This window comes from Anolis sagrei, chromosome 5, assembly GCF_037176765.1.
Source record: "Anolis sagrei isolate rAnoSag1 chromosome 5, rAnoSag1.mat, whole genome shotgun sequence".
NCBI lineage: Eukaryota > Metazoa > Chordata > Lepidosauria > Squamata > Dactyloidae > Anolis > Anolis sagrei.
This window is the reverse complement of record NC_090025.1, coordinates 97,469,606-97,494,301: the sequence shown is the minus strand read 5'-3', so window position 1 is coordinate 97,494,301 and position 24,696 is coordinate 97,469,606. Positions and strand designations below refer to the sequence as shown.

The following is a 24,696-nucleotide window of genomic DNA, read 5'->3' as shown; positions in this document are numbered from 1 at the left end:
CAGCCATAGTTTTAAATGTGCACTGCACCTTGTTTAATGTTTATGCTATCTGTGTATGTGTTTTATTTTTAATTGCTTTGTATTGTACCTGTTATTGCTTATATTGCTTGTATTGTTTGTATTGTGGGCTCGGCCTCATGTAAGCCGCACCGAGTCTCTTGGGGAGATGGTAGCGGGGTATAAATAAAGTTTTATCATTATTTATTATTATATTAAATGCCTAGTTCAGTAGAGTTTTTTTATATGAGTGCGCGCGTGCATATGTACACTAATTGCATTTGCTGATGTTATTTGAAGCTGGCATTTGTAAATTGGATTTTAATTTAATTGTTCAATCTAATTATAGTTCAAGGTTGCAAGCTCCTTATGGAGTAGATGCAGAGCAGTGCAGTATGAATTAAACATAGCTTTTTGTGCACTAATCATATTAGAATAATATCATTGTTCTTTGAGCAAAAATTAAAGTTCTGGAATTCTTAGTCCAAATTGGTCACCGTCTTAGAAACATTACTGCTGATTCTAGTGTCAAAAATGTAGTGTGCGAATGAGGCAAGCTGGTGCAGAAAGTGAAGTGCGCAACATTTTAAAAAAGTTAGCAGGGGAAAAAATCTTGAGTGCTGCAGTATAAAAGAATGACCTTATCTTGAGCTGCAAGGATTTTGAAGCAGCCGACAGGAAATGATGAAATATGCTGTGACTGTGCTGTTCGGAGAATGCTGGAGGTCATACACAGTTATGTTGGGTGAAGATAGGTACCAGCACAGATTTACACAGTTGTATAACTACGTGTGATACTTTGAAGAATTAAAAGTGTGTAATGTATGCATGAGAAGATGAATGATAACACAAATTGAAGTTAAAATTGCTGTGTCAACATAAACCTCTATATAGGAAAATAAAATACAAAATAGAAATTGGTGTTGGTGTGAGTGCAATTAGTTTGGCAAAGCAACTAAATAGAAGTCCTAGGAGGTAAAGGGTTTTAACAGTGTGCTGTACAATGTTGTACAGTGTGGATACACTTTCTGTGGCTTTAATATGGTTATGTCCTTATTGAGATATTTTAAAATTCAGGTATGTCTTATTTCTTGGTATTTTATGCTTAGCCACATCGTTTGCATAGGTAGAATTTTTTCCTCAAGCTAGGGAAGCAAAGAGGGATTTCTTTGAATGCTCTGATGTTAGTGCGGAGAGCAAACAAGCCTTTGGTCTAAGTACTGCCATTTTTAAAAAAAGAACCTGCTTCTAAAATGTCACATTACTATCATTATAGCTTGTGTATTTCTGTATTGAAGAATTCAGTTTTCTTTGTCAGTAAGACAAGAGGGTTGTTGTAAGTTTTTTGGGTTGTATGGCTATGTTCTGGAAGCATTCTCTCCTGACGTTTTGCCTGCATCTGTGGGAAACATCCTCAGAGGTTGTGAGGGTACTGCATCCACTTGCCATAGATGCAGGCGAAACATCAGGAGAAAATGCTTCTAGAACATGGCCATACAACCCGAAAAACGTACAACAACCCAGTGATTCCAGCCATGAAATTCTTTGACAATAGTAAGACAAGAATAATTTAGCAGACAAGCAAATGACACGTTTTAGGGGTGAAAGAATACGTTTTAAGTCCATACGGGATACATTTTGCTCATTCAAAGAGCTGTAGTATATGAAAATGCAGCTATTGTCCTTTGAGGTGGCATATCAGTGTGTACTGTTAGTATCTTAAAGTTTCACCTAAAATACTGATTTATAATGGCAGTCATGTTGAAATGCCATTGAGTTGTGTGTTGATTAACTGTTTATAAATAAGTGACATTACATTTAATATACATGCCATTCTTTAGATTGCTTAATATGGACGTTTGTTCTATATGTGATCAGTTGAAAACTCATAATTTTTAACATTTGTTACTTAATGTTTTTTTTTTTTTTTTTGGTTGAATTCAGATTCACTTCTAATAAGTCAAAACTATTCAGTTGCAGCAACAGAATGCTTAGTTGAATTGAGCATTGCAAGTCACTGAACTCCACTATAATTTCTGGCTCACTAGTTGGATGAGAGTTTCATACTAGAGTAGATGCATAGATTTTCCTGAAGGCAACATCCCCATCCGTCTTTTCTTAATTGACTGACATTGGTAGGCATTTGTTGTTGTTCATTCGTTTAGTCGTTTCCGACTCTTCGTGACCTCATGGACCAGCCCACGCCAGAGCTCCCTGTTGGCCGTCACTACCCCCAGCTCCTTCAAGGTCAATTCAGTCACTTCAGGGATGCCATCCATCCATCTTGCCCTTGGTAATATTAGTAGGCATATTGTGTGGTGAATTGTTGTGATGTATATCTTGAGACAGGCACTTTGAATCAGAATTTTTGATAATGGAAATTGAGTTTTTAAAAACTGAAAGTCTATGCTGATTAAGGAGAAATTTTTGTATGAACTTCAAGAAAGATTAGGACTTATTTATCACCTTTTTACAACAATGCTGGAGCAAACATCAGCTGTAGGATTTATGAATTGAGTATTACCAAAAGTAGAAGTGTGTTTATATAGTATTATCTAAAGGGAGTATAGAGTAATAAGTGACAAAAACAGTGAGTGGGATGGTCATAGAATTGTCTTTGTGTGTTTGTTCTTTATTGGCATAGTAGATCATTCATAATCTTAGTTGTTCAAAATTATGCCAGCTCCTAAATCTTTGTATTGGCAATAATATGAGTAATTAGCTATGAAGTTTGTAACCTCAAAGGACTACCTGCAATTCATTGCTTGAGCCTCCCCCTCCACTTGATACCAAGAACACTCAGTGAAGATACATTTTCCCCAAGATAAGTCTTAGAGGAGTGAATTTCTTTTCCTAGGGATAGATTTCCCTCACTTCCTGTTATCTCATCTATGTTCTTAACTAGGAGTCATTTGTTAAGTTGGATGTTTGTAACTTGGAGACTACCTGTACCACCCAAATGTATCTAAAGAGCTCTAGAAAGCTCTGAATGTGCACCGTGCAGGTGCAGTAAGACCTATGTGTGATTTCACAGATTTGACTTGGGTTTTTGAAACAGTAGAAAGGATTCTCATTTTTATGAGGCTTGTAGGTATGTATGAGGTTTTACACCAGGAATACTTTATCATTTTCTGCTCTTTTATAAAACCTATCTAGTCTTTACCCCTGTTTTAGAAGTAGTCTGTTGAAAAGTTATAATTTGATATGCAGAAATTTGAAAATCTCATTTTAACCAATATATTTCCTTCAATGTAATTCCATTTTCTCATTTTTTTAAAAAAACAAGATAGACATTCATTTGTACAGGTGTATAATAATAAATAAGTGGTTTAGAGAGAAAATGTTACTGTGACCTGCAAAGTGAGTATCCCTTATCCAAAATGTGTGGAACTAGAAGTATCCCCCCCCCCCCACAAGATTTTGGAATACTTTACTTCCATATTCATAGTGAGATATCTTGGAGATGTGACTCAGTTCCAGTCTATGTTTCATACACCCATTCTGCACAAAGTGGGAAGGTAATTTTATGCACAATATTTTTTAACAGTTTTGTGTATTACATAAAGTTTGTGTTGGGGATGTGGAATGTTTTGGTTTTTGGAATTGCGCATAAGGGATCCTCAATCTATAAAATGGTCAAATATAAGTTATTACTGATATTCTAATAAGCCAGACTCATGTTTTTTTTCCAAAAAAAGAGCTTAAAATTCTTCAAATGCAAATGATTTTTTTCAGTATTTGAAGAAGAAAAAACTGAAACATATAGAAATGCTGAAAAAATAGGGCCATTGCTTTCTTAAGCTAATGTTTTCCCATATGAGTCATGTAGGGAGTGGTTCAGATAAATAATTTATTAGTGGATTTTATCCAAAAACATTACACTAAAATTATTTATAAAAGGGTTTTGGATTCAGACTTTTGGTCAGTGGCATGGTGTTTCTAGTTTTGGGTATTTATAGTATGTTGAGAGTACAGAATAATCCTAGTCATCCACTTACTATAGTCATTTGCATTTGATTTCTCCCTGTTGACTACTTATAACATTTTCATCTGGAAATAGAAATATGTTTATAAAACAAGCTTTGAATAAGTGGCTTCAGCGCATACAGTAAGCCACCTTAAAGTGAGTCAGAAAAATTGTTGTTATAGTACTGTCTCAAATATTCATTATTTTTAGGATTTCTTCTTTAATCTATTAATGGGTATTCTTACTGTAACTTTAAAAATCCTGCAGGTTTCCAGTTTTTAAAATATTTATTTATCGTGTCATCCGCAACCAGAACATTGCAATACATTTCAGAACAAAACAAACAAACAGATAAAAAAAACCCCACAAATTTTGCAAACTTGGTAGCTGATTAAATGTCCTTTGACCAGTATCTGGCCACTTGGAGTGCCTCTGGTGTTGCCGCAAGAAGGTGCTCCATCGTGCATGTGGCAGGGCTCAGGGTGCATTGCAGCAGGTGGTCAGTGGTTTGCTCTTCTCCGCACTCGCATGCCATGGATTCCACCCTGTAGCCCCATTTCTTAAGATTGGCTCTGCATCTCGTGGTGCCAGAGCGTAGTCTGTTCAGCGCCTTCCAAGTCGCCCAGTCTTCTGTGTGCCCAGGGGGGAGTCTCTCATCTGGTATCACCCATGGATTGAGGTTCTGGGTTGGAGCCTGCCACTTTTGGACTCTCGCTTGCTGAGGTGTTCCAGCGAGTGTCTCTGTAGATCTAAGAAAACTATTTCTTGATTTAAGTCGTTGACATGCTGGCTGATACCCAAACAGGGGATGAGTTGGAGATGTCTCTGCCTTGGTCCTTTCACTATTGGCTGCTACTTCCCGGCGGATGTCAGGTGGTGCAATACCGGCTAAGCAGTGTAATTTCTCCAGTGGTGTAGGGCGCAGACACCCTGTGATAATGCGGCATGTCTCATTAAGAGCCACATCTACTGTTTTAGTGTGGTGAGATGTGTTCCACACTGGGCATGCGTACTCAGCAGCAGAGTAGCATAGCGCAAGGGCAGATGTCTTCACTGTATCTGGTTGTGATCTCCAGGTTGTGCTAGTCAGCTTTCGTATGATATTGTTTCTAGCACCCACTTTTTGTTTGATGTTCAGGCAGTGCTTCTTGTAGGTCAGAGAACGGTCCAAAGTGACTCCCAGGTATTTGGGTTTTTAAAATGAAAGTGAGGGAAAGATTAGGGAGAAATGTCAGTGTGTTACTTTATTCAGGGTGATGTGGTGTCATCCTACAGTGTCGGTTGTGTGTATCTTCTGGTTTTAAAAGAGTATTGTGATCCCCCTCTCCCTCCCAACAGTAGATTGTGATATAATCAAATCACACTCATTGGGGTATCGGTTAGTGATCTGGAACAGAATTTGTAAACTACTTCTAACATTTAACTTGTAGGGAAAAATAAGTTCATTAGTCTTTGTTCTTTAGCCTTCAAGGATTAATAATTGCCTTATCCCTTTAAAAAAAATAACCCATCAGTGATATTCTTATCAAAAGCAGTTGGTGCTTTCATATTCTAGTGGCTTGGACACTATGATGAAGTGAAAAAGAAAATTGTATTTGCACATTGGAAATAATCAGGTAGTTTGAAGATTCAGAATGCATCTGCAGTTCTGGCATTCAGGTTTGTTCTTAAGGCAGGACCTCTGTTTATACATGGGAACTCCTGCTTGTACAGCATGCCTCAGAACTGGCCAAATTGGCCAGGAACCAACAAGTTACTTTAGGTGTGCCCAGTGGAATCTTTTACTCCTTTTTCAGTGGGATCAACACTGAAATTAAAACGTCTGAGATGTACAACGTGGCAATTTGCAGCATGGGTTGGTGGAGTTCAGCTGGAGGAACTAGTTGATTTTTTTTTAATCTAGACCATTTTCTATAACTTTGAAAGGCCATAAATCGAGCAATATCCTGAAAGAACTAAACAACTTTTTGACAACAGTGTCTTTTTTATTGTTTCTTGTTTTAGAATTGGATTCTATTAATGCTTTCAGAGTGTCAGATCAGTAATTGAAAGGACAATCTGTTACTTGTTCTTTTTAAACATTGTTTTAACCATCTTTTCACCATTTTTTTCAGTTTGGTGGGACGTGTAGAATCCATAACCTTCTTCAAAGCTCCATGTCTAGGTTGTATCATGAATTGAAAACTTCTGTATGTAAAAGCAGTATCATTTTGGTCTATAAACGTGTTTTGCCAGCATGAAAAGAAGGGATCACAGTATCTCATGTCCTCCATCTCTGATCTCTTTGTTTAGAGCACTGCTTTGTAAACTGTGGATCCCAACACCATATGGGGTCTCTTTAGCTCAGTATTGGGGTTGGGGGTCGCGAGAAATTTGGCAACGGTAAAAGGTTTCTAATTGTCACTTGGTCCCTATTTTAGATATTACACATATCTTTTAACAGCAACATGCAGATATTATTTTAAGTCTGCTTGTATGTTTCCACAAACCGCCCCATCCTTCTTTTTGCCCATGTCCAGCATTTTTTTTTAATTTTAATTACATTTGACCTACCCATAGATTTTAAAGTGTTTTGTCTTATTTGATAATGTTTATGTTATTGTTTTACTGTTTTGTTGTTTTAAATTGCTTGTATTGTTATTGTTATTGCTTGTATTGTTGTATTTTGGGCTCGGCCTCATGTAAGCCGCACCGAGTCCCTTGGGGAGATGGTAGCGGGGTATAAATAAAGTGTTGTTGTTGTTATTATTATTATTATTTACATTGGACTCTGCAGGAAATGCCTCAGCTGTACTTCATAGGAAAATCAGCTTGTTTAGCAAGTCTTGCAAAAGCTGATTTATTATCTGTAAATATTTGATTTATATTCCTGTTTTATATACCTATATACCCAGGGTCATGTAATAATTTCTCTGGTGGAAAGGGGCCACAAAACAATTTCTTGGGCATAAAGGAAAATATTTAAGAACCCCTGGTATAGAGATCCATGAGTCTGAGAAGGCCTGTTTCCCCTATGTGGATGCAAATGATATTGTTAGCTGAGTGAAATTAAACTTGGCAGCTGAGTGGGTATGAGATTGCATTTATGCATAATTTTACATAAAACTCTAGTGACACAGTTATTAATAACAATGTAGTAGGAATAAATATAAATATTTTGATCTGAATCCTATTGACATCTCCAAACTTGAAATGACATGTTGAATAAATTGTCAGATGGTGACTCAATATGCAGGTCAGAGATGGGTGATAGTTGCCCGCAAGTTCTCATTTTAGGCTTTTTTTTCCTGAAACAAGACGTGAACAAGAAATGACTTCCATTTTTTGTGTGTATATGTGTGACCCCTAAGACTTTCTGATAGGTTAGATTCCCATCATTGCATGGCCTGATTCGATGGGCCCACTGTAACTGGAGTTAAGATTTAGTACTTGCCTTAAAATAACAGGTTGCTTACCTGTAACTGTGTTTCCTTGAGTGGTCATCTGTGGATTTGTACATATGAGTTCCTTTTGTCCACCGCCAGCAGCAGTTTAGGAATTTCTCTTACCTCTTGCATTCATTATTCTAAAATAAAATGTTCCAGAATCCATTAGAGATGGGAGATAAGGCATTAGGGAAAATGAGAAAAAAAGGATTTCCCCAATATTTTCTGATCCTTTGAATCTCAAATCCATAAATAAAGTAATCTCTGCTAGACCCATTACTAAATTGGGTAGAACTATATAGATAGAGAGCTAAGGTTATTGTGTTTCCCTCTTCACATGTTGATAGAACATGCTTACATAATGAGTGGATACATGGTGTTGGCTCCCTTTCCCAAAATTAATTGTGGCACTTGGCTTTAGTTTATTCTGACTAGCCTGGAATTAATATTTGCCAACAGTGTATGATCAAATCATTTTCTTTCTAAGTCACAGCAAACAGCACAGTCTTCGTTTCTTCTTCCTCCTCCCAGTTTCTGGGGAAAGACGTGCTACAGAATGAGAGCCCCCGAAACAGTTCTATATCTTCTTCAAATGCAAAATGGTGACTCAAAAGTAACAAGTGAATAAAAGTGCCTGTAGGGTGAAAATACTGTCTAGCAGGCCCGTAGCCAGGATTTTGATTCGGGGGGGGGGGGGGGGGGCTGAGTTTGAGCGAAAGAAGGTCTACCCTAGCAAACCTTTTGTATCGTTACCCCAATACCCTCATGCTTATGGGATATATTGAGTATGGTGATCAGATCATGATATGAATAAACGTAACAGTTTAAATAATGCACCAATAAGGCCTTCTCACGGGCCACCATGAGAATTTCGGGGGGGGGGGGGCTGAAGCCCCCAAGCACCCCCCTGGCTACATGCCTGCTGTCTAGTATGAAGTGTGTTCTGTCTACCATCTTCCTTTAAATACTAATCACAAAATGATGTATACATTAAATTTCAATTTAAGTTCAGACAATCTGTTCAGATCTTAATAGAGTATTACTTCTGGCAGACTATTATGTTAGCATTTCATGTTGGCAGCCAGATGGGGAAATGCTTTCCTGTAGAATAATTCTGCACTACTTAGTCCTAAAGCTCTTGCAATTAAGTAGTAAGTGCTATAAACCTTGTAGATATAGTGAAATGTAGAGTCATAGAATCAAAGAGTTGGAAGAGACCTCATGGGCCATCCGGTCCAACCCTCTGCCAAGAAGTAGGAATATTGCATTCAAATCACCCCTGACAGATGGCCATCCAGCCTCTGTTTAAAAGCTTCCAAAGAAGGAGCCTCCACCACACTCCGGGGCAGAGAGTTCCACTGCTGAACAGCTCTCACAGTCAGGAAGTTCTTCCTCATGTTCAGATGGAATCTCCTTTCTTGTAGTTTGAAGCCATTGTTTCGTGTCCTAGTCTCCTGGGAAGCAGAAAACAAGCTTGCTCCCTCCTCCCTGTGGCTTCCTCTCACATATTTATACATGGCTATCATATCTCCTCTCATCCTTCTCTTCTTCAGGCTAAACACGCCCACTCCTTAAGCCGCTCCTCATAGGGCTTGTTCTCCAGACCCTTGATCATTTTAGTCACCCTCCTCTGGACACATTCCAGCTTGTCAATATCTCTCTTGAATTGTGGTGCCCAGAATTGGACACAATATTCCAGGTGTGGTCTAACCAAAGCGGAATAGAGGGGTAGCATTACTTCCCTAGATCTAGACACTATGCTCCTATTGATGCAGGCCAAAATCCCATTGGCTTTTTTTGCCGCCACATCACATTGTTGGCTCATGTTTAACTTGTTGTCCACGAGGACTCCAAGATCTTTTTCACACGTAGTGCTCTCGAGCCAGGCATTGTCCCCTATTATGTATCTTTGCATTTCGTGGAGTATCTTGCATTTGTCACTGTTGATAAGTATGTTTAGATGTCACCACATTTAAATAACGACTGGCAGGAAACTTACTACCAGGTTGGATTTTTTAGACCATATAACTGGACCTAGCTAGTTACATGGTCACCAAATAAGGAAATCCACTAGCTGATCTTGAGCAAATTTTTCAGACTTGAAGAATCTCAATGGCAAACACCCACTGAATAAGTCTTGCAAAGAAAATTCTGATAGGATGACCATAAGTAGAGTTGACTTGAAACCATGTTATAAATATTTAATATTAGTCCTCGATTTAGAAGTAACACTCATAAGTTAATAAGCAAACGTACCCAGAAATGCAGCTTCCATTTTCAAACTTTGTTGCATGCAATTCTAATAATGCCCTTAAACTCAAACGAATCTTCATCATTTGTTTATATAAAGTATTTTTATCCTGTTCTTCAGCTAAAAAAAAAGTTTCTGGAACGACTTGCACACACTCAATAAAAACAAGGCAGTTTTTCTCACAGACTTGCAGTCTAAAAAGACAAATGGAAAATTGAGTAGGGAGGGAAGATGCAAAAAACAAATAAGCTTTTCAACAGTGCTGAATGAACCTGCTTGACTATCTCTTCTCCCTCCATTACAGTCTGTTGGAATAGCAGTGTGCTTTCCATCTCGTCTCCCTCTGCTAACACCTTTTGAAAGAGGCAGTTGCTATGGCATGGTGAAGTTTGTATAGGCACGTGGAGGAATTGAACGTTGTCTACCCTTGATTTGTTAAATATTTTCCTGAAGTTCTTAGCATTTTCTAGTTCTTTAATGGGAGATGGCCATAGGAAATGTCAATATTTGCCATCCCCTTCAGAACAATCTTACATTATAGTGTAGTGAAATGATGTACCTTGGGACGTTGTCTATCCTCTACATCCATGGTTCCCAAACTTTGGTCCACCAGTTGTTTTGGGCTTCAACTCCCAGACATCCCATTCAGCCAACCTAACCAGCAGTTAAGAATTGCGGGAGTTGAAGTCCAAAACATCTGGAGGACTAAAGGTTGGGAACCACTGCTCTATATGGACTGAGTCAAAATGAGTCCTAGCAAGGGAATAGACGCTATTATGGGGAGAGGCTTGAGTCATTGCCCTCTGTCCCTGCCAACTTGCAGGGTTCCCACCCAAGTCAAAACAGTACTTGGTGTGCCTGACAACTTTGCCTGGAAATACTCCCATGACAGTAAGTCTTTGAAGCAACATATAATATCCTAAAAGCAGCAAGCAAGGGTATTCTCCAATAATTAGTAAAATAATAATAATAACAATAATAGTTAATTCAATAATGATTTATGACTTATGCTACTGGAATAACAACAACAACCACGATTCTTCTTCTTCTTCTTCTTCTTCTTCTTCTTCTTCTTCTTCTTCTTCTTCTTCTCCTCCTCCTCCTCCTCCTCCTCCTCCTCCTCCTCCTCTTCCTCCTCCTTCCTACTGCATAAGTCATTACCTCACTATAGAAACCTTGCATGCACAAGGCCTTAACAGGCTATCCATAACTGATTACAAACTATGACTATATGCCTTTGGGAATAAGAGGGTAAAGTGGAAAAGTTTAGGGAAAAAAGTTAAAATACTTTTAAAGATCTTTGGGTACTTTAAAAAATTGTTTAATTGGTTATTGCTGATGAAGTAAGCAATTTACGTTTCCAAACTATGCCAGTATTTAAATAATTTTTTAACATAACATTTTTTTAAAAAAATTGCTAAACATTTTGTTTGCTTGTGTTTTAAAGGACGTTAAAAGGACAAGTTTTAAAGGACATCGATGCCAGACAATATGTATTTTAGCTTTAAGAATTCAGCTTATGACTATGCAAAGTTAATACCATGACCCCGAAAGGGGGAAAACGGTAAATAAAAATAGACTTTTTTAAAATGTAAGAGGTTAGAGAAATGGGAGGAAATTTGGACGAAAAAACTGAAATACTCCTATGCCGTAGAAATTAAAGAAAATTGGTACAAGATGTTCTACATGTGGTATTTAACTCCATATAAAATACCTAAGTACAGTAAGGGGAAAATCAGTAAGTTTTGCTGGAGATGTGAGAAACATATAGGTTCTTTTATGCACATGTGGTGGGAATGTAAGGTGATCAAAAAGCTGTGGTTTGAAATATACAAAAAATAGAAGAAATCTTGCACTTAAAGTTTGAGTTCAAACTGGAATATTTTTTACTGGGCATCACAGATTTTTAATTGAGCAAAAATGAGGACAAAATTTTATTTTATCTCACAACAGCAGCTAGAATATTGGAAAACACCAGAAACAGCAACAATAGGAAATTGGATTGAGAAAGTGATGGATGTTATGAACATGGACCTTTTGACCCAAAAACTTGCCCAAAATAGATCAAGAACAAACAGAACGAACTGGAGTAGCTTTATTAAATTTCTTGAAAAAGAACAAATACAAATGATTGTAAAAATAGTATAGAGAATTGCCTCGATTATACTTATAGACACACGCAAGGTGACATTTTTAGTAGGAATTTGTAGAAAAAGAGTTAATTAATACCACAGGTAGCGATCTGGAAGTGACAAAGGAAAAATATATATGTATGGCTGTCAGATGGGTTTTTTTTTCTTTCTCTCTCTTCTTTATTTTCTATTTTCTACACTTTTCTTTATGATGTTCCCCCACTTTCTCTGTAATAGAGAAAATAACTTAGGAATGCTTACGTTATTTTAAATATTTGTATGTCTAATGTTTCTTTGTTATATGTTTATGTATTTTATGTTATTTACCAATAAAAATATTTAATTTTTTTTAAGGGGCATCTATCTAGATCCTCCAGCACAACTCTGTGGTCAACTTCTGGCAAAACTATTCATGGATTTGATAAAAAGTATTCTCTAGAAATCTCTAGGTCTTCCAGCTTCACACTGTAGTAAAGTCCCAGCAAAACTGACCACATTGTTGTGCTGGAAAGTCTAAAGATTCCAAGAGAACCTTTTCTTCAAAGTCATGAATAATCAAACTCCAAAGGTCAAATCCAAAAGTGTCACAGATTGGGAAACACTGCACTGCCCACAAAAGAAAATCATTTTTATCATTAACTTTCTAATGAACACACAAATATAGGCCTAATACAGGTATTAATTGTAAAATATATGTTTCATGGTAAGAAAGCAGGAACAAACATATTTAGGGAACTATTATGAAGCTATAGCAACAACTTACACCAAAAAAACCCCTCTTGATTTCACAGAGCACTTTTTAAAAAATAAACCAGATACTGAAATACCAACATTAAGCTAGCAATGAGTCATAACTGTCTCCTATAATACAATGATTAAAAGAACAGCCAGTGCTTTAGCACAGCTGATTTCAGAATTCAACTTTACCCTCTCCTCAGAACAAGAAAAAATATCTTGGCATTTCTCCAGATTTTTTCCCAGCAGAGACGTCTTTCTTGTTTGCTTCATTTTATCAACATAGACTATTTTTTAAAGTTTTCATTCATTTAGACTTTGTTTCAGAAAACAGAGCCACATTGTTTGAAACATATGTTTCAATCAGTATGCCAAATATTATACATTAAGTGGCATTGATAAGCCCCCTTACGTCAAAATGCTTTTTAAAATAATTTAATGTTTTGAAAATAGATATATGCTCTCCATGTAAGATTTTATTTATTTTTATCTTGCCTTTCTCCTGATATACAGGGACTCAAGTAGGGATTTAAGATGAAAGCTCAAATTCAACAGATAGGCAAACTTAAACCTTCTGATTTTCCTAGATTTAAACAAGATTAACTTTGTATTAGATTTAGGATTGTGTTTAGTTAATAAAACTCACTCTTCAGGTAGACTAAACTGAAATAAGCTTTAAATCACAAAAGAATTATTTCTTCAAAGAGACTGGACAATTGCTCTTTTAGGCTACTTAAAGTACCATCTTAATTATTAAAATGCTATATATTCTTCCTCTTTAAAGCTAGCAGCCTTACCACTTAAACCAAATCCAGTTGTCAGTACACCATTTCTGGCCAAGGTATTGGAGGCATATGGTGCCCTCCCAACTCTTGGGATTTCTGGATAAATTGGATTATCTAGATCAATGTTTCTCAACCTGGGGTCGGAACCCCTGGGAGGGATCACAAGGGGGTGTCAAAGGGGTCTCCAAAGACCATCAGTAAACACAGTATTTTCTGTTGGTCATGGGGGTTCTGTGTGGGAAGTTTGGCCCATTTCTATCATTGGTGGGGTTCAGAATGCTCTTTGATGGTAGGTGAACTATAAATCCCAGTAACCACAGCTCCCAAATGTCAAGGTCAATTTTCCCCAAACTCCACCAGTTTTCATATTTGGGCATATTGAGTATTTGTGCCAAGTTTGATACAGATCCATCCTTGTTTTAGTCCATAGTGCGCTCTGGATGTAGGTGAACCACAACTCCAAAACTCAAAGTCAGTGCCAACCAAACCCTTCCAGTATTTTCTGTTGATCATGGGAGTTCTGTGTGCCAGGTTTGGTTCAATTCCATCATTGGTGGCATTCAGAATGCTCTTTGATTGTAGGTGAACTATAAATCCCAGCAACTACAACTCCCAAATGACAAAATAAACCCCCCTCCCAACCCCACCAGTATTCAAATTTGGGCGTATCAGGTATTTGTGACAAATTTGGTCCAGTGAATGAAAATACATCCTGCATATCAGATACTTACATTACAATTCATAACAGTAGCAAAATTACATTTATGAAGTAGCAACGAAAATAGTTTTATGGTTGAGGATTACCACAACATGAGGAACTCTATTAAGGGGTCACAGCATGAGGAAGGTTGAGAAAACAGATCTAGATCCATTTCAGTCTAGTTTCAGGCCTACTGATGGAGTCACTTTGCTGGATGACGTTTGCTCGTAAATGGATGGAGGGAATGTGTCTCTATTGGTTTTACTGGACCTCTCAGTGGCTTCCAATACCATCAGCCACAGTATCCTTTTGCTCCTCCCTCTACATCAGTGGTTCTCAACCTGGGGTCACCAGATGTTTTTAGCCTTCAACTCCCAGAAATCCTAACAGCTCATAAACTGGCTGAGATTTCTGGGAGATGTAGGCTAAAACCATCTGGGGACCCCAGTTGAGAACCATTGCTCTACGTAGATTGAATGCTGAGACATGTGAGAAAGGAATCCCACACTTCTCATAGCAATAACAGGGAGATTCTTTACCACATTCTCTATCATCTAGGATAGGCAGTGAAGATATGCCTTGCAAATAGACTTTTCTTCCAAATAGGTCTATAACATTCTAGTGACTCTATCCCATCTGACAGTCTATACTGCAACAGTTAGAATCATAGAGTTGGAAGAGACTACATGGGCCACCTACTTCAACCCCCTGCCATGCAGGGAAATTACAGTCAAAGTACCCCTGAGAGATGGCCATGAAAGCTCTGTTTAAAAACCTCCAAAGAAGGAGTTTTCACTATATTCCAAGGCTGTGTGTTCCATTATTGAACAGCTCTTATGGTCAGGAACAGGCTACGTTCTTCCTGATGTTCAGGTGGAATCTTCTTTCATGTAATTTGAACCCATTTCTCCCAAGTCCTAGCCTCCAGGGCAGCAGAGAACAAGCCTGCTCCCTCTTCCTGAAGACACTCTTTCAGATATTTAAATGTTTCTATCATGTTGATTGAGAGATCAAAATGATTTGAGCCGACAATTAAAATGAGTGTACAAAACTGTCCTTTTCAATTTACCTGGAAGCAATTCTAGCCCTGCACAGGGTAGGAGGAAACAAACCTGCAGAAGAAAATTTGTTGACCCTAAACATTAATCTATGTATACTAGAAATTGGCTTGCTTAGAACATCGCCCTCCACACATTCTTCTGTTGCTTCATGAAAAGATTTATTATCTCTGTTGAGAATGTATGCCTGTATCTATATTCCACAATTTGGTTGTCTACATCATAAATCATTTGCTTATGTATGCAAAAGTGTGTTCAGGAAATTCATTTTTATGGTATCATTGAACTCTTGTCCGTTGCTCTTTTAAGCAGATGATGGCAAGATAACACAGCAGTCTTGGGTTTCCTAAGAGAAATTGCTCTGAGTAAGGTGTACAGGGGCAAGCTGAATTTTCTTCATCACATCTGTTTGTAGCTATGACAAGAGATACTGACTTTTTCATGTGTGGGGGGGAGGGGGAGGGGGAGGGGGAGAGTAAGTATTGAAATAACAAGCACACAGTAATATGCAGTGTGCTGCTGTATATATGTCTATGTATATACAATTTGGGGAAAAATCTGCAACTACAGATCAGTTCATTACTGAAGTATCTTCGTTGCTAACTACTGTTACTGTTAACTACTACTACTGTTGCTAAGAGGTTGAGCCATCAAGTGGAAAATCCAGGTGTAAATATTTCCTTGCTATGGCTTTACTCAGTAATTTTAGGCAAGAACCATATTCTCAGTTATGGTAAATATTATGTAGGCATGATAATGTTTCCAAACAAATATCATATAAGAATTAGAATTGCTGAATACTGCACATGAAGGGCAACACTTTCAGCACGTGAAATGATTATAGAATGCTAAGAATGCTACCTTGACCACTATCACTACTACTACTACTACTACTGTTATTAATATTACTAACACCACAGTTGCGACTGTTATTAATGTAGCTGAAAAATCCAGCCATCCTTTACTTACATCAGGGGTCCTCAAAGGTTTTAAACAGAGGGCCAGGTCACAGTCCCTCAAACTGTTGGAGGGCCGGATTATAGTTTGAAAAAAAAAACATGAATGAATTCCTATGAACACTGCACATATCTTATTTGTAGTGCAAAAAACGCTTAAAACAATACAATAATTAAAATGAAGAACAATTTTAACAAATATAAATATTAGTATTTCAATGAGAAGTGTGAGCCTGCTTCTGGCTGATGAGATAGGATTGTTGTTGTTGTTGTTGTTGTTGTGTGCTTTCAAGTCAAGTCTGACTTAGGTTGACCCCCGAGCAAGGGCCAGGTGAATGACGTTGGAGGGCCGTATTCGGCCCCCGGGCCTTAGTTTGATGATCCCTGACTTACATCTTAGGTGCTGGCAAAAGAGGCTGGAAAGTAAAGCTTTGCTGCAAGAGTAAATAATTGCAGGTCTTGAAGTGGCCTAATACTCAAGGTGTTTGCAAATATACTTACAACTTATCCAGTCATCTGACTCTCTCCACCCACCACTGAAAATCTTTAAGTAACTTGCTGTTTGGTTACACTATGTAACACAGTTTTTGTTCCTGGGTTATAAATGTAATTTCCTAATTGGTTCCATCATAAAAACATGGGAAAAGTTTCTTAAACTGCAAAAACTTTGTTTTTGCGAGACATCCTTCAGCACATTTTGCTATAGTTTTTCAATGAATATCTCGTAAGAGTCTCAACTAATTCAACATAGCTTGTGGCACCCACAAAAATGAAATTTCTGGAGTATAATAACTACTTTTAAAGTAAGTTCTGCACAATTAAACAGGAAATAACAATTTCAAACCTGGAAAATTGTTCAAGTTTTGTTACATAGAGTTATCAGTGTTGTGATTTCTGGTTGACCATTCTAAGTCTCTCTCTTCCCCTCTCTCCCAATCCTAACTTCTTCTTGTTATCAACTGCTGTCAAATTGAGAGACTTCCAAGATGCCATATTTCCAATAGCCCTTCTCAGGTTTTTCAAAATTGAGGCTGTGGTTTCTTTGATTGGATCAATTAATCTGTAATGTGGCCTTCCTCTTCTTATTCTGCCTCCCACTTTACCATGCTTTATTGTCTCTTTTTAATGTCATGTCTTTTTATGATGTATCCAAAGTATATAGTTCAGTCTTTTTGGCTTCTAGTTGATTGTCTCCCATTCTACCTTAGACAAAGAACTTTCACTGGCCTATCGATATTATTCATTCAGACTTTGCATTATATCCATTGACTACTTTTACTTCATCTGTCCTTACTATTAATGCCACTCCATTTTTCTTAGATTTGCATTGCCTGAATAAACCACTTGGTGATTTTTGGATTGAAAATGTCCCATTCCGGGGACATTTCAGCTTGCTCACTCTGGTATGACAAGTTTGTTCATTCCATTTATTCATATGCAATATCTAGCTTCCCCTAAATTCATGTTTCTCAGACGCCGTGTTCTGCAATTTCTTTCACATCTGAGTGTCTCAGCAGCTGGATATTCTATTGATATGTATATGATCTTAAATGTTGTCTAGTTGTTTCATACAAAATTGAAATTCAGTTTTTGATCTGGACAGATCTGGAGATAGCATCACAACTAGAATGTGATTACACAAAGTGATTTCTTGCTGGAAAGCACATTCAGTTGTTAGTGACCTCGATAAGCCCTTCACTGCATATTTCTCAGGATTGTAAAATTCTCTGGTTGTTGTTAAATGTTTTGGTGGTATAATTCTTACTGTAATTGCATATTGAAATGTTATTTATATGGATTGTGAATAACCTTCAGTCTATAATTGTGGAAGTGCTTTTATATACTTATTGATCAGATATATTAAGGTATAGATTCATATCTCTCCTTTGTGGTTATTAGAAGGACTTCTGGCAAACACAGGATGTAAAGAAATGCATTTGCTATGTAAATTGTAACTGTGTCCAAGATTGGTGGGCACTGATGGTTTTTAACAGCCTGACAGGATAAAGTAAAATGTATTTCAGCACAGGCTTTTTCCTCTCCAGTGAACAAATGCAGTGCACCTTATCCCTTACTTACTATGGGCATTATGCAAAATATACTGAAAGTGTAAAAGTACTTTGCACATGGGCATGTGGATTTGCACAGAGAAATTAAATATAATATTGAATGTCTTGGCAGGCCTCTCAGGCCATGAATTGGATGGGCAGTATACCCAGCAAAGGAAGGAAAAGGAAGAAAGAACTTTTGTTGATGTGACTTAAAACTACGAGAAATATACCAGTAAAACCCACTTTGCATTTTTCTGGTAGCTGTAAATTAAATATTGCAATGTAATTTTCTCCAGAATTTAGTTCCCAAGCATTCTTACCTGAAAGCTAACAAAAGGCCCCTAGCCAGTGGTTTTGACATTACAGTTTTGTTTTGTATTTTATCCTTATTAGTTACTATGAGGGATTTTGGAGTTCTGTTTGGCAAGGATCTAAAACCAAAAATAAACATAACAAATGAAGAAGCGTTTTGATCATGTCAGTGAATACGTCTGATTTTTATATTAGCCAATCTCTTTGTTTTCTCTTTGCAGACTTTGAAGAACTTTTATATGTAAGATCCTGAATTGCGAGTGACACCTTGAGATGTCTGGCTCATATGATGACTCTGTTGGAGTAGAGGTTTCTAGTGATAGCTTCTGGGAGGTAATGTGAAAAAAGTAACAACATACATATTGGTACATCATTAGGACTTCGATAGATATGTGATACTGATTGACTGTGTATGTATGTGTGTATTCCAGATGTTTTGGGTTGCAGCTCCAAGTTTGATTGAAATTGAAGCCCAAAACTTCGGAAGACACAAAGTATGAAGGCGGTTGAATAAACTTTTATTTCCTTTAAAATGGTACAAGATGGACCTTTCTGTCAGAAAAATCTATTCCACTTAAGCTTCAATTCTTAAACTAAAAAAGGAGAGGAGAAATTCTGTATCTGCAGTTAAGTCTCCCATTGGTGAACTTAAATTGCTATCACCCAGTTACAAAAATAAGTTTCCGATTCACAAGTCTGTTTTTGTCTGTACTCTACCCCTATTCATCGTTTATAGATGGTAGTATATAAAGTGAGAGGTACAGATTGAAGCTAGCACATCTTGTCTTGATTTGGCCATCTGAGAGTGGGGATGAGAGGTGGGTGAGCGATGACATGATTTGTGTTTGCCTGGATCTACTCCCCAATTCTGTGGCTGTTAAGTTATGTTGATGTCATAAATTGTGCAAACCTTGCTGTTAAGGGCCTTAGCTTTGTTTGTAGGTAAACCTTGATCAAATCTGTGACAAGGCATAAAGCTTTTTGTTCAGAGTGGTCAAATTATTGTCAATTGCTAGTACATATTGATTTATTTCCATCTTCAGCTCGAGCAGAATTTGGACTTTTGTCTATTGGTGTGGCTGTCTGTATTGCCAAAACCATGCCCCAGATAGTTTTTCAGCCCTCTAGAGCAGGGTTTAGATGTGTGGGAATACATTACTGGGTACTAGCAATTGACAGCAACTTGATAAGCAAGGAAAGGAAAATGCTGGTTCTAGAGAACGAAGGAGTGTATGTCTCTGTGTGTGGTATACATTTTTATGTTATGTGAAAAAAGCATATAATATTCAAAATGCAACAATCAAAATACAAATGTTGGTTCCCCAACCCCATTCCCACCCGTGAACCACTGCTCATGACTTACGACACCACTCAGTGCGGAACTAGTACTGTATATTCTGGTGTATAAGACTACCTTTTAACCCAAGAAAATCTTCTCAAAAGTCAGGGATCGTCTTATACGCGGGGTCGTCTTATACGTGGGAGTAGTCTTATACGCTGGAGTAGTCTAATATACTGGAGCAGTCGTATACATGGGAGTAATCTTATAGAGCAGTTGCTGAAACTTCCAATTGGATTGGAGAATCTGTGGTTGCCGCATATAGTGGGGGGAGCTCAAAAATGGCAGTGGCCATGTCCCTGCCGTATGCAGCGACTGTATGAAAGCATGAAGGGTGATGCTGTACAAGTATGGTAGAAGAAAATCCATTCATCAGGATTCGTGGACTTAATGCGGTCCCGATGGTGAGGTGAAGGGGCACCTCAGCGGGAAGGTGTAAGTGAAGGGCGGAGCAAGCTGCAGGCGTCCAGGGAAAAAAGAGATAGAGTGGCTCTGGGCCCAGACAAACACACCTCTTTTACCTGTCTGACCTCCTCCTCTGCCTCTCAGATCTCGCTCCTGAAGACTGCAGTGAAGTGGTGCAGGTGCGCATGTGCGAGATCTGAGAGGCAGAGAAGGAGGTACAGTAATAGGAGAATTACCATATTGAAATCAAATCGAATGCTTTTTTTTTTTAAAAAAAGGGGTGCGTTGGAAGAGGGGTAGTCTTATATGGCGAATATATCCCAAACTCTATATTTTAGCTGGAAAAGTTGGGGATCTTATACACCCAGTCATCTTATATGCTGGAATATTTTCTAATGAAATCTTCACTATTTCTAACAGAATGATTTCTAGAAAGGTTAAGAAAAACCCAGAAATGTGTATAATTGGTTTGTTTCATGAGATAATTGGTAAAGAAGATGTAGGGCCCTTCCACACAGCCATATAACCCAGAATATCAAGGCAAAAACAAAAAAACTTCTTTGAACTGGGTTGTCTTGAGTCCACACTGTCATATATTCCAGTTCAAAGCAGATAGTGTGGGGTTTTATTAAGCTGTGTGGAAGGACTGTAGAAATTTGGCAATATAATGTTGAAGGCTTTTATGGCCGGAATCACTGGGTTGTTGTAGGTTTTTCGGGCTCACAACCTCACAACCTCTGAGGATGCCTGCCATAGATGCAGACAAGATGTCAGGAGAGAATGCTTCTAGAACATGGCCATGCAGCCCGAGAAACCTACAACAACCTTGCCAATATAATTCTGTGGGAGCGAGAATTACAAAAGCAAAATCTTGGAATGGGGAAAAAGAGCTACTCATTAAGGATTGGAGAAGAAAATTAGTTGAATATATCCAAATAGCCAAGCTCTCCAGTGACATATGGGAGGAAATAAGCTCATTCACATTTGACTTTCCTTTAAATTGTAAAGATGGGTGTTTTGGAAAACTGGATTTTTCTTCTTTCCTCATGGTTTAAAAAGACTCACTAAGAAAATGCCAAAATGGTATGGAATCATAAACATTTGAAGATCTACTGCAATTGAACTAACTTCAAATGATGTGCTAGTTGAAGAAAAATGTGAAACCGTTGAAGTGCTGCAGCATTTAATTAATGCATTCCTTTGATGCCTAAAAGAACTGACTTATTTTGAGCATTACACCATTATTTTGTGTATCCCAAGGGAGATATTTGCATGTTTTAAACAGAAGAAACCAACTGAAACCTACAGAGGAATAATTATTAGATTTATCTTCATAAACATTGTTTTATTCCCAATGTATGTCTTGGTCAAAATGTAAACATTGCAAAATACCCTTTAAAGCAGCATTTGAACTGAAAACAAATCTTTTATCTTTTAGCAATCATGTAGAATAAATAATCACCAGGCTCACTAACTTCCACAGGTTCCTGTTCTTCTGAATTGGCTCGATTCAGACATTACATCAAACCCTGGCTAATAGTCAGTTGGCAAACATTGGCTTTAAATTGTGATTTGAAATATTTCTGTGGTTTCTTGTGATGTATGAATTGGCAGACCATAATTGAAGCGTTTGCCTGTCCCCCCGCTTTGCTTTGAAGACCATGAAGTTGCATTCAAAAATGGTAAACAAACACTCATAAGCGGATCTGAAACAATTTAAACATATTTTAATAAGTGGAGGTTGCTCCCAGATTTCTTAACCCCAAATGTTTCTCCATTTTTAGGTTGGAAACTATAAGCGGACAGTGAAACGGATTGATGATGGCTATAGACTTTGTAGTGATCTTATGAACTGTATTCATGAGCGGGCAAGGATAGAAAAGGGCTATGCTCAGCAGTTAACAGAATGGGCAAAGAGATGGAAACAGCTTGTAGAAAAAGGTAAACAAAACGTTTTTCCTTGTTTGTGCATATTTTTGTTTCAGTATTGATTTCAAATTGCAGCTTGCTTAATTGTTCAGAGTGCCTTAGGATAGTCCTTAGAAGCACTGAAAGAAGGCCTCATGTTTTTGTTGTCCCTATATATATTGCATAAATTGTCATCTATTAAAGTCTTCATTTTTCAATGTCAAGAGCAGTTCGATCTTCAGGTTTCAAAAAACAAATAATGGTGTTTTAGATCTACCTAATTAATTGCATTAGAAGAAATACGAGAAATAATGGAATCCAGGCTATGAAAACCACAGAGAAATGTAACTGCTCTACTTTCTTTACTAAATGTTGATAATTATGGAGCTTAAGGAAATATATGTAAATTTAGGACTTTAGGAATCATAACGGGCAGCTATTTATTTATTGTGTCAGGCAACCGAACAGTTGTATTACATTTTTGACAGAACAAACAAACAAACATACAAAAGACACAGAGTTTGCAAGCTTGGTAGTTGATTAAATGTCCTTTGACCAGTATCTGGACACTTGGAGTGCTTCTGGTGTTGCCGCAAGAAGGTCCTCCATTATGCATGTAGCAGGGCTCAGGTTGCATTGCAGCAGGTGGTCTGTAGTTTGCTCTTCTCCACACTCGCATGTCGTGGATTCCACTTTGTAGCCCCATTTCTTAAGGTTGGCTCTGCATCTCATGGTGCCAGAGCATAGCCTGTTTAGCGCCTTCCAAGTCACCCAGTTTTCTGTGTGCCCAGGGGGGAGTCTCTCATTGGGTATCAGCCATTGATTGAGGCTCTGGGTTTGAGCCTGCCACTTCTGGACTCTGGCTTGCTGAGGTGTTTCAGCGAGTGTAGATCTTAGAAAACTATTTCTTGATTTAAGTGCTGGCTGATACCCAAACAAGGGATGAGCTGGCTGATGCCCAAAGAATGGGCAGCTAAGACTTTATAACAGTAGATCACACACACACACACACAAAATGAATTGCTCTAAATAATGAGACTGCCACAACATTTGCTGCATAACCTGAATGGCCAAGAATGGTTTTTATTTAGCAAGGAGATCAGACAAGGATGAATTTAATCATTCTATCAAAATACAAAACACATAATATGGAAAGAGGGTTTAGGGATTCTGAGGCAAGAGACAGCTTCTATCACATGATACAGGCAACTTGAAGGTATAGACATGATGCACACAGGCAATGAAGCAGCTGAAAGACCAGGTAGTAAAATACTCAGATAATTCAAGTGAACACTGGTAAAAGCTTGTTACTTGGCTTTTCTGTAATGATCACTTGCAGTAAGGAAGAAGTAGCCAACTTCTGTTCCATTCTTATCTCTTGATAGTATCATCTGGTGGAGCTCTTCTCCAGGTGGAGAAAAAGTTCAAGGCCTTCTGTAGTTTTCTTCTGAAGGCGTTGTAAACTACAACTCACAGGCCAATTATGAGCTCTTTTCCAAAATAGTCACTTCTGTTTTTCCTTTACATTAGAGTCAGAAATGATGGAGGGCTTAACCATAGAATAGAATTGGTCATGGACTAAATAATGACTCAAGAACAGAAATACAATTGAAATACAATGAAGGAAGAGGATGAGCTCATTATTGATAGGGATTCTGAAGTGTCAGCTTTTTAGCTGTAGTGTATGTATGTATAACATATATATGTTACACAGTATAACATTTACCTTTTCCTAATTGACAACATTGACTATTGATCTGGTAACAACTTGGATCCTAGGTACCTTAAAAACTACTACTCACTGTACCAATCCACTCAAATGTTGCCTTAGTCATAGGGAGTTTTCCATGCAATCCCTGGATGGTGACTGAATAGGGGACATTTAAACCTACTCTCTTCTCACTGAGTGCTCTTTCAAAGGTGTCTGGTTTAGCACCAATGGCAAAGTCGCATCTCTTTAGCTAATCCATGAAGCAATAATAGCATACTCTTTGGTGTTTGTTTTTGTGTATGGGATTTTTTTACATTTTTTGTACTGATGTCATGGTTGTTATTTGGTGCTCTCCTAGTTTTTTTTCAAAAAAACAACAACAACAACAAAAAACCAAGAGCTTGTATTATCTGCAAAGGGCTGTTAAAATATATTCGGTTTGGAAAGAAATATGGAAGCTACCTTACAAGAAACTCGTGAAAATATATGAAGTTAGGGATTTCATCATGGAGTTGACAGAGTTTATGATAGTGTGCAAAAATGCTTACGTAATATGAGAGTTAATATTGTCCTTTTCTCTTGTTCTGTAACTCTCAGTGCAGTCGGAAAAATGACTTATTTTGCTGATATATCTTTCAGGGCCACAATATGGAACTGTTGAAAAGGCCTGGCATGCATTTATGTCTGAAGCTGAAAAAGTAAGTGAACTACATTTAGAAGTAAAAGGTGCCCTAATGAATGAGGACTTTGAAAAGATAAAGAACTGGCAGAAGGACTCCTTTCACAAACAAATGATTGGTGGATTTAAGGAAACGAAAGAAGCTGAAGACGGCTTTAGAAAAGCCCAGAAACCATGGGCGAAAAAGTTAAAAGAGGTAAATAATGTACACTCCAGACAGCTGTCTTAATTCGATCCCTCCTTATATTTCTGTTCCCCATGTCCTTTGGTTGCTTTCATGTAATT

General features: G+C 37.7%; 1 protein-coding gene across 2 annotated transcripts in view; it reads left to right on the top strand.

Moving 5' to 3' along the window:
* The window catches only part of PACSIN2 (protein kinase C and casein kinase substrate in neurons 2), a 75,082-nt gene that overhangs the window by 27,540 nt on the left and 22,846 nt on the right, over nt 1-24,696 (top strand). For both annotated transcript variants that reach the window (XM_060778183.2, XM_060778181.2), the window contains exons 2-4: nt 18,591-18,702; nt 21,898-22,054; nt 24,372-24,607. In XM_060778183.2, the coding sequence (XP_060634166.1) occupies nt 18,643-18,702; nt 21,898-22,054; nt 24,372-24,607 (453 nt within the window). In that variant the 5' untranslated portion in view covers nt 18,591-18,642. The remainder of the gene's footprint in view (nt 1-18,590; nt 18,703-21,897; nt 22,055-24,371; nt 24,608-24,696) is intronic.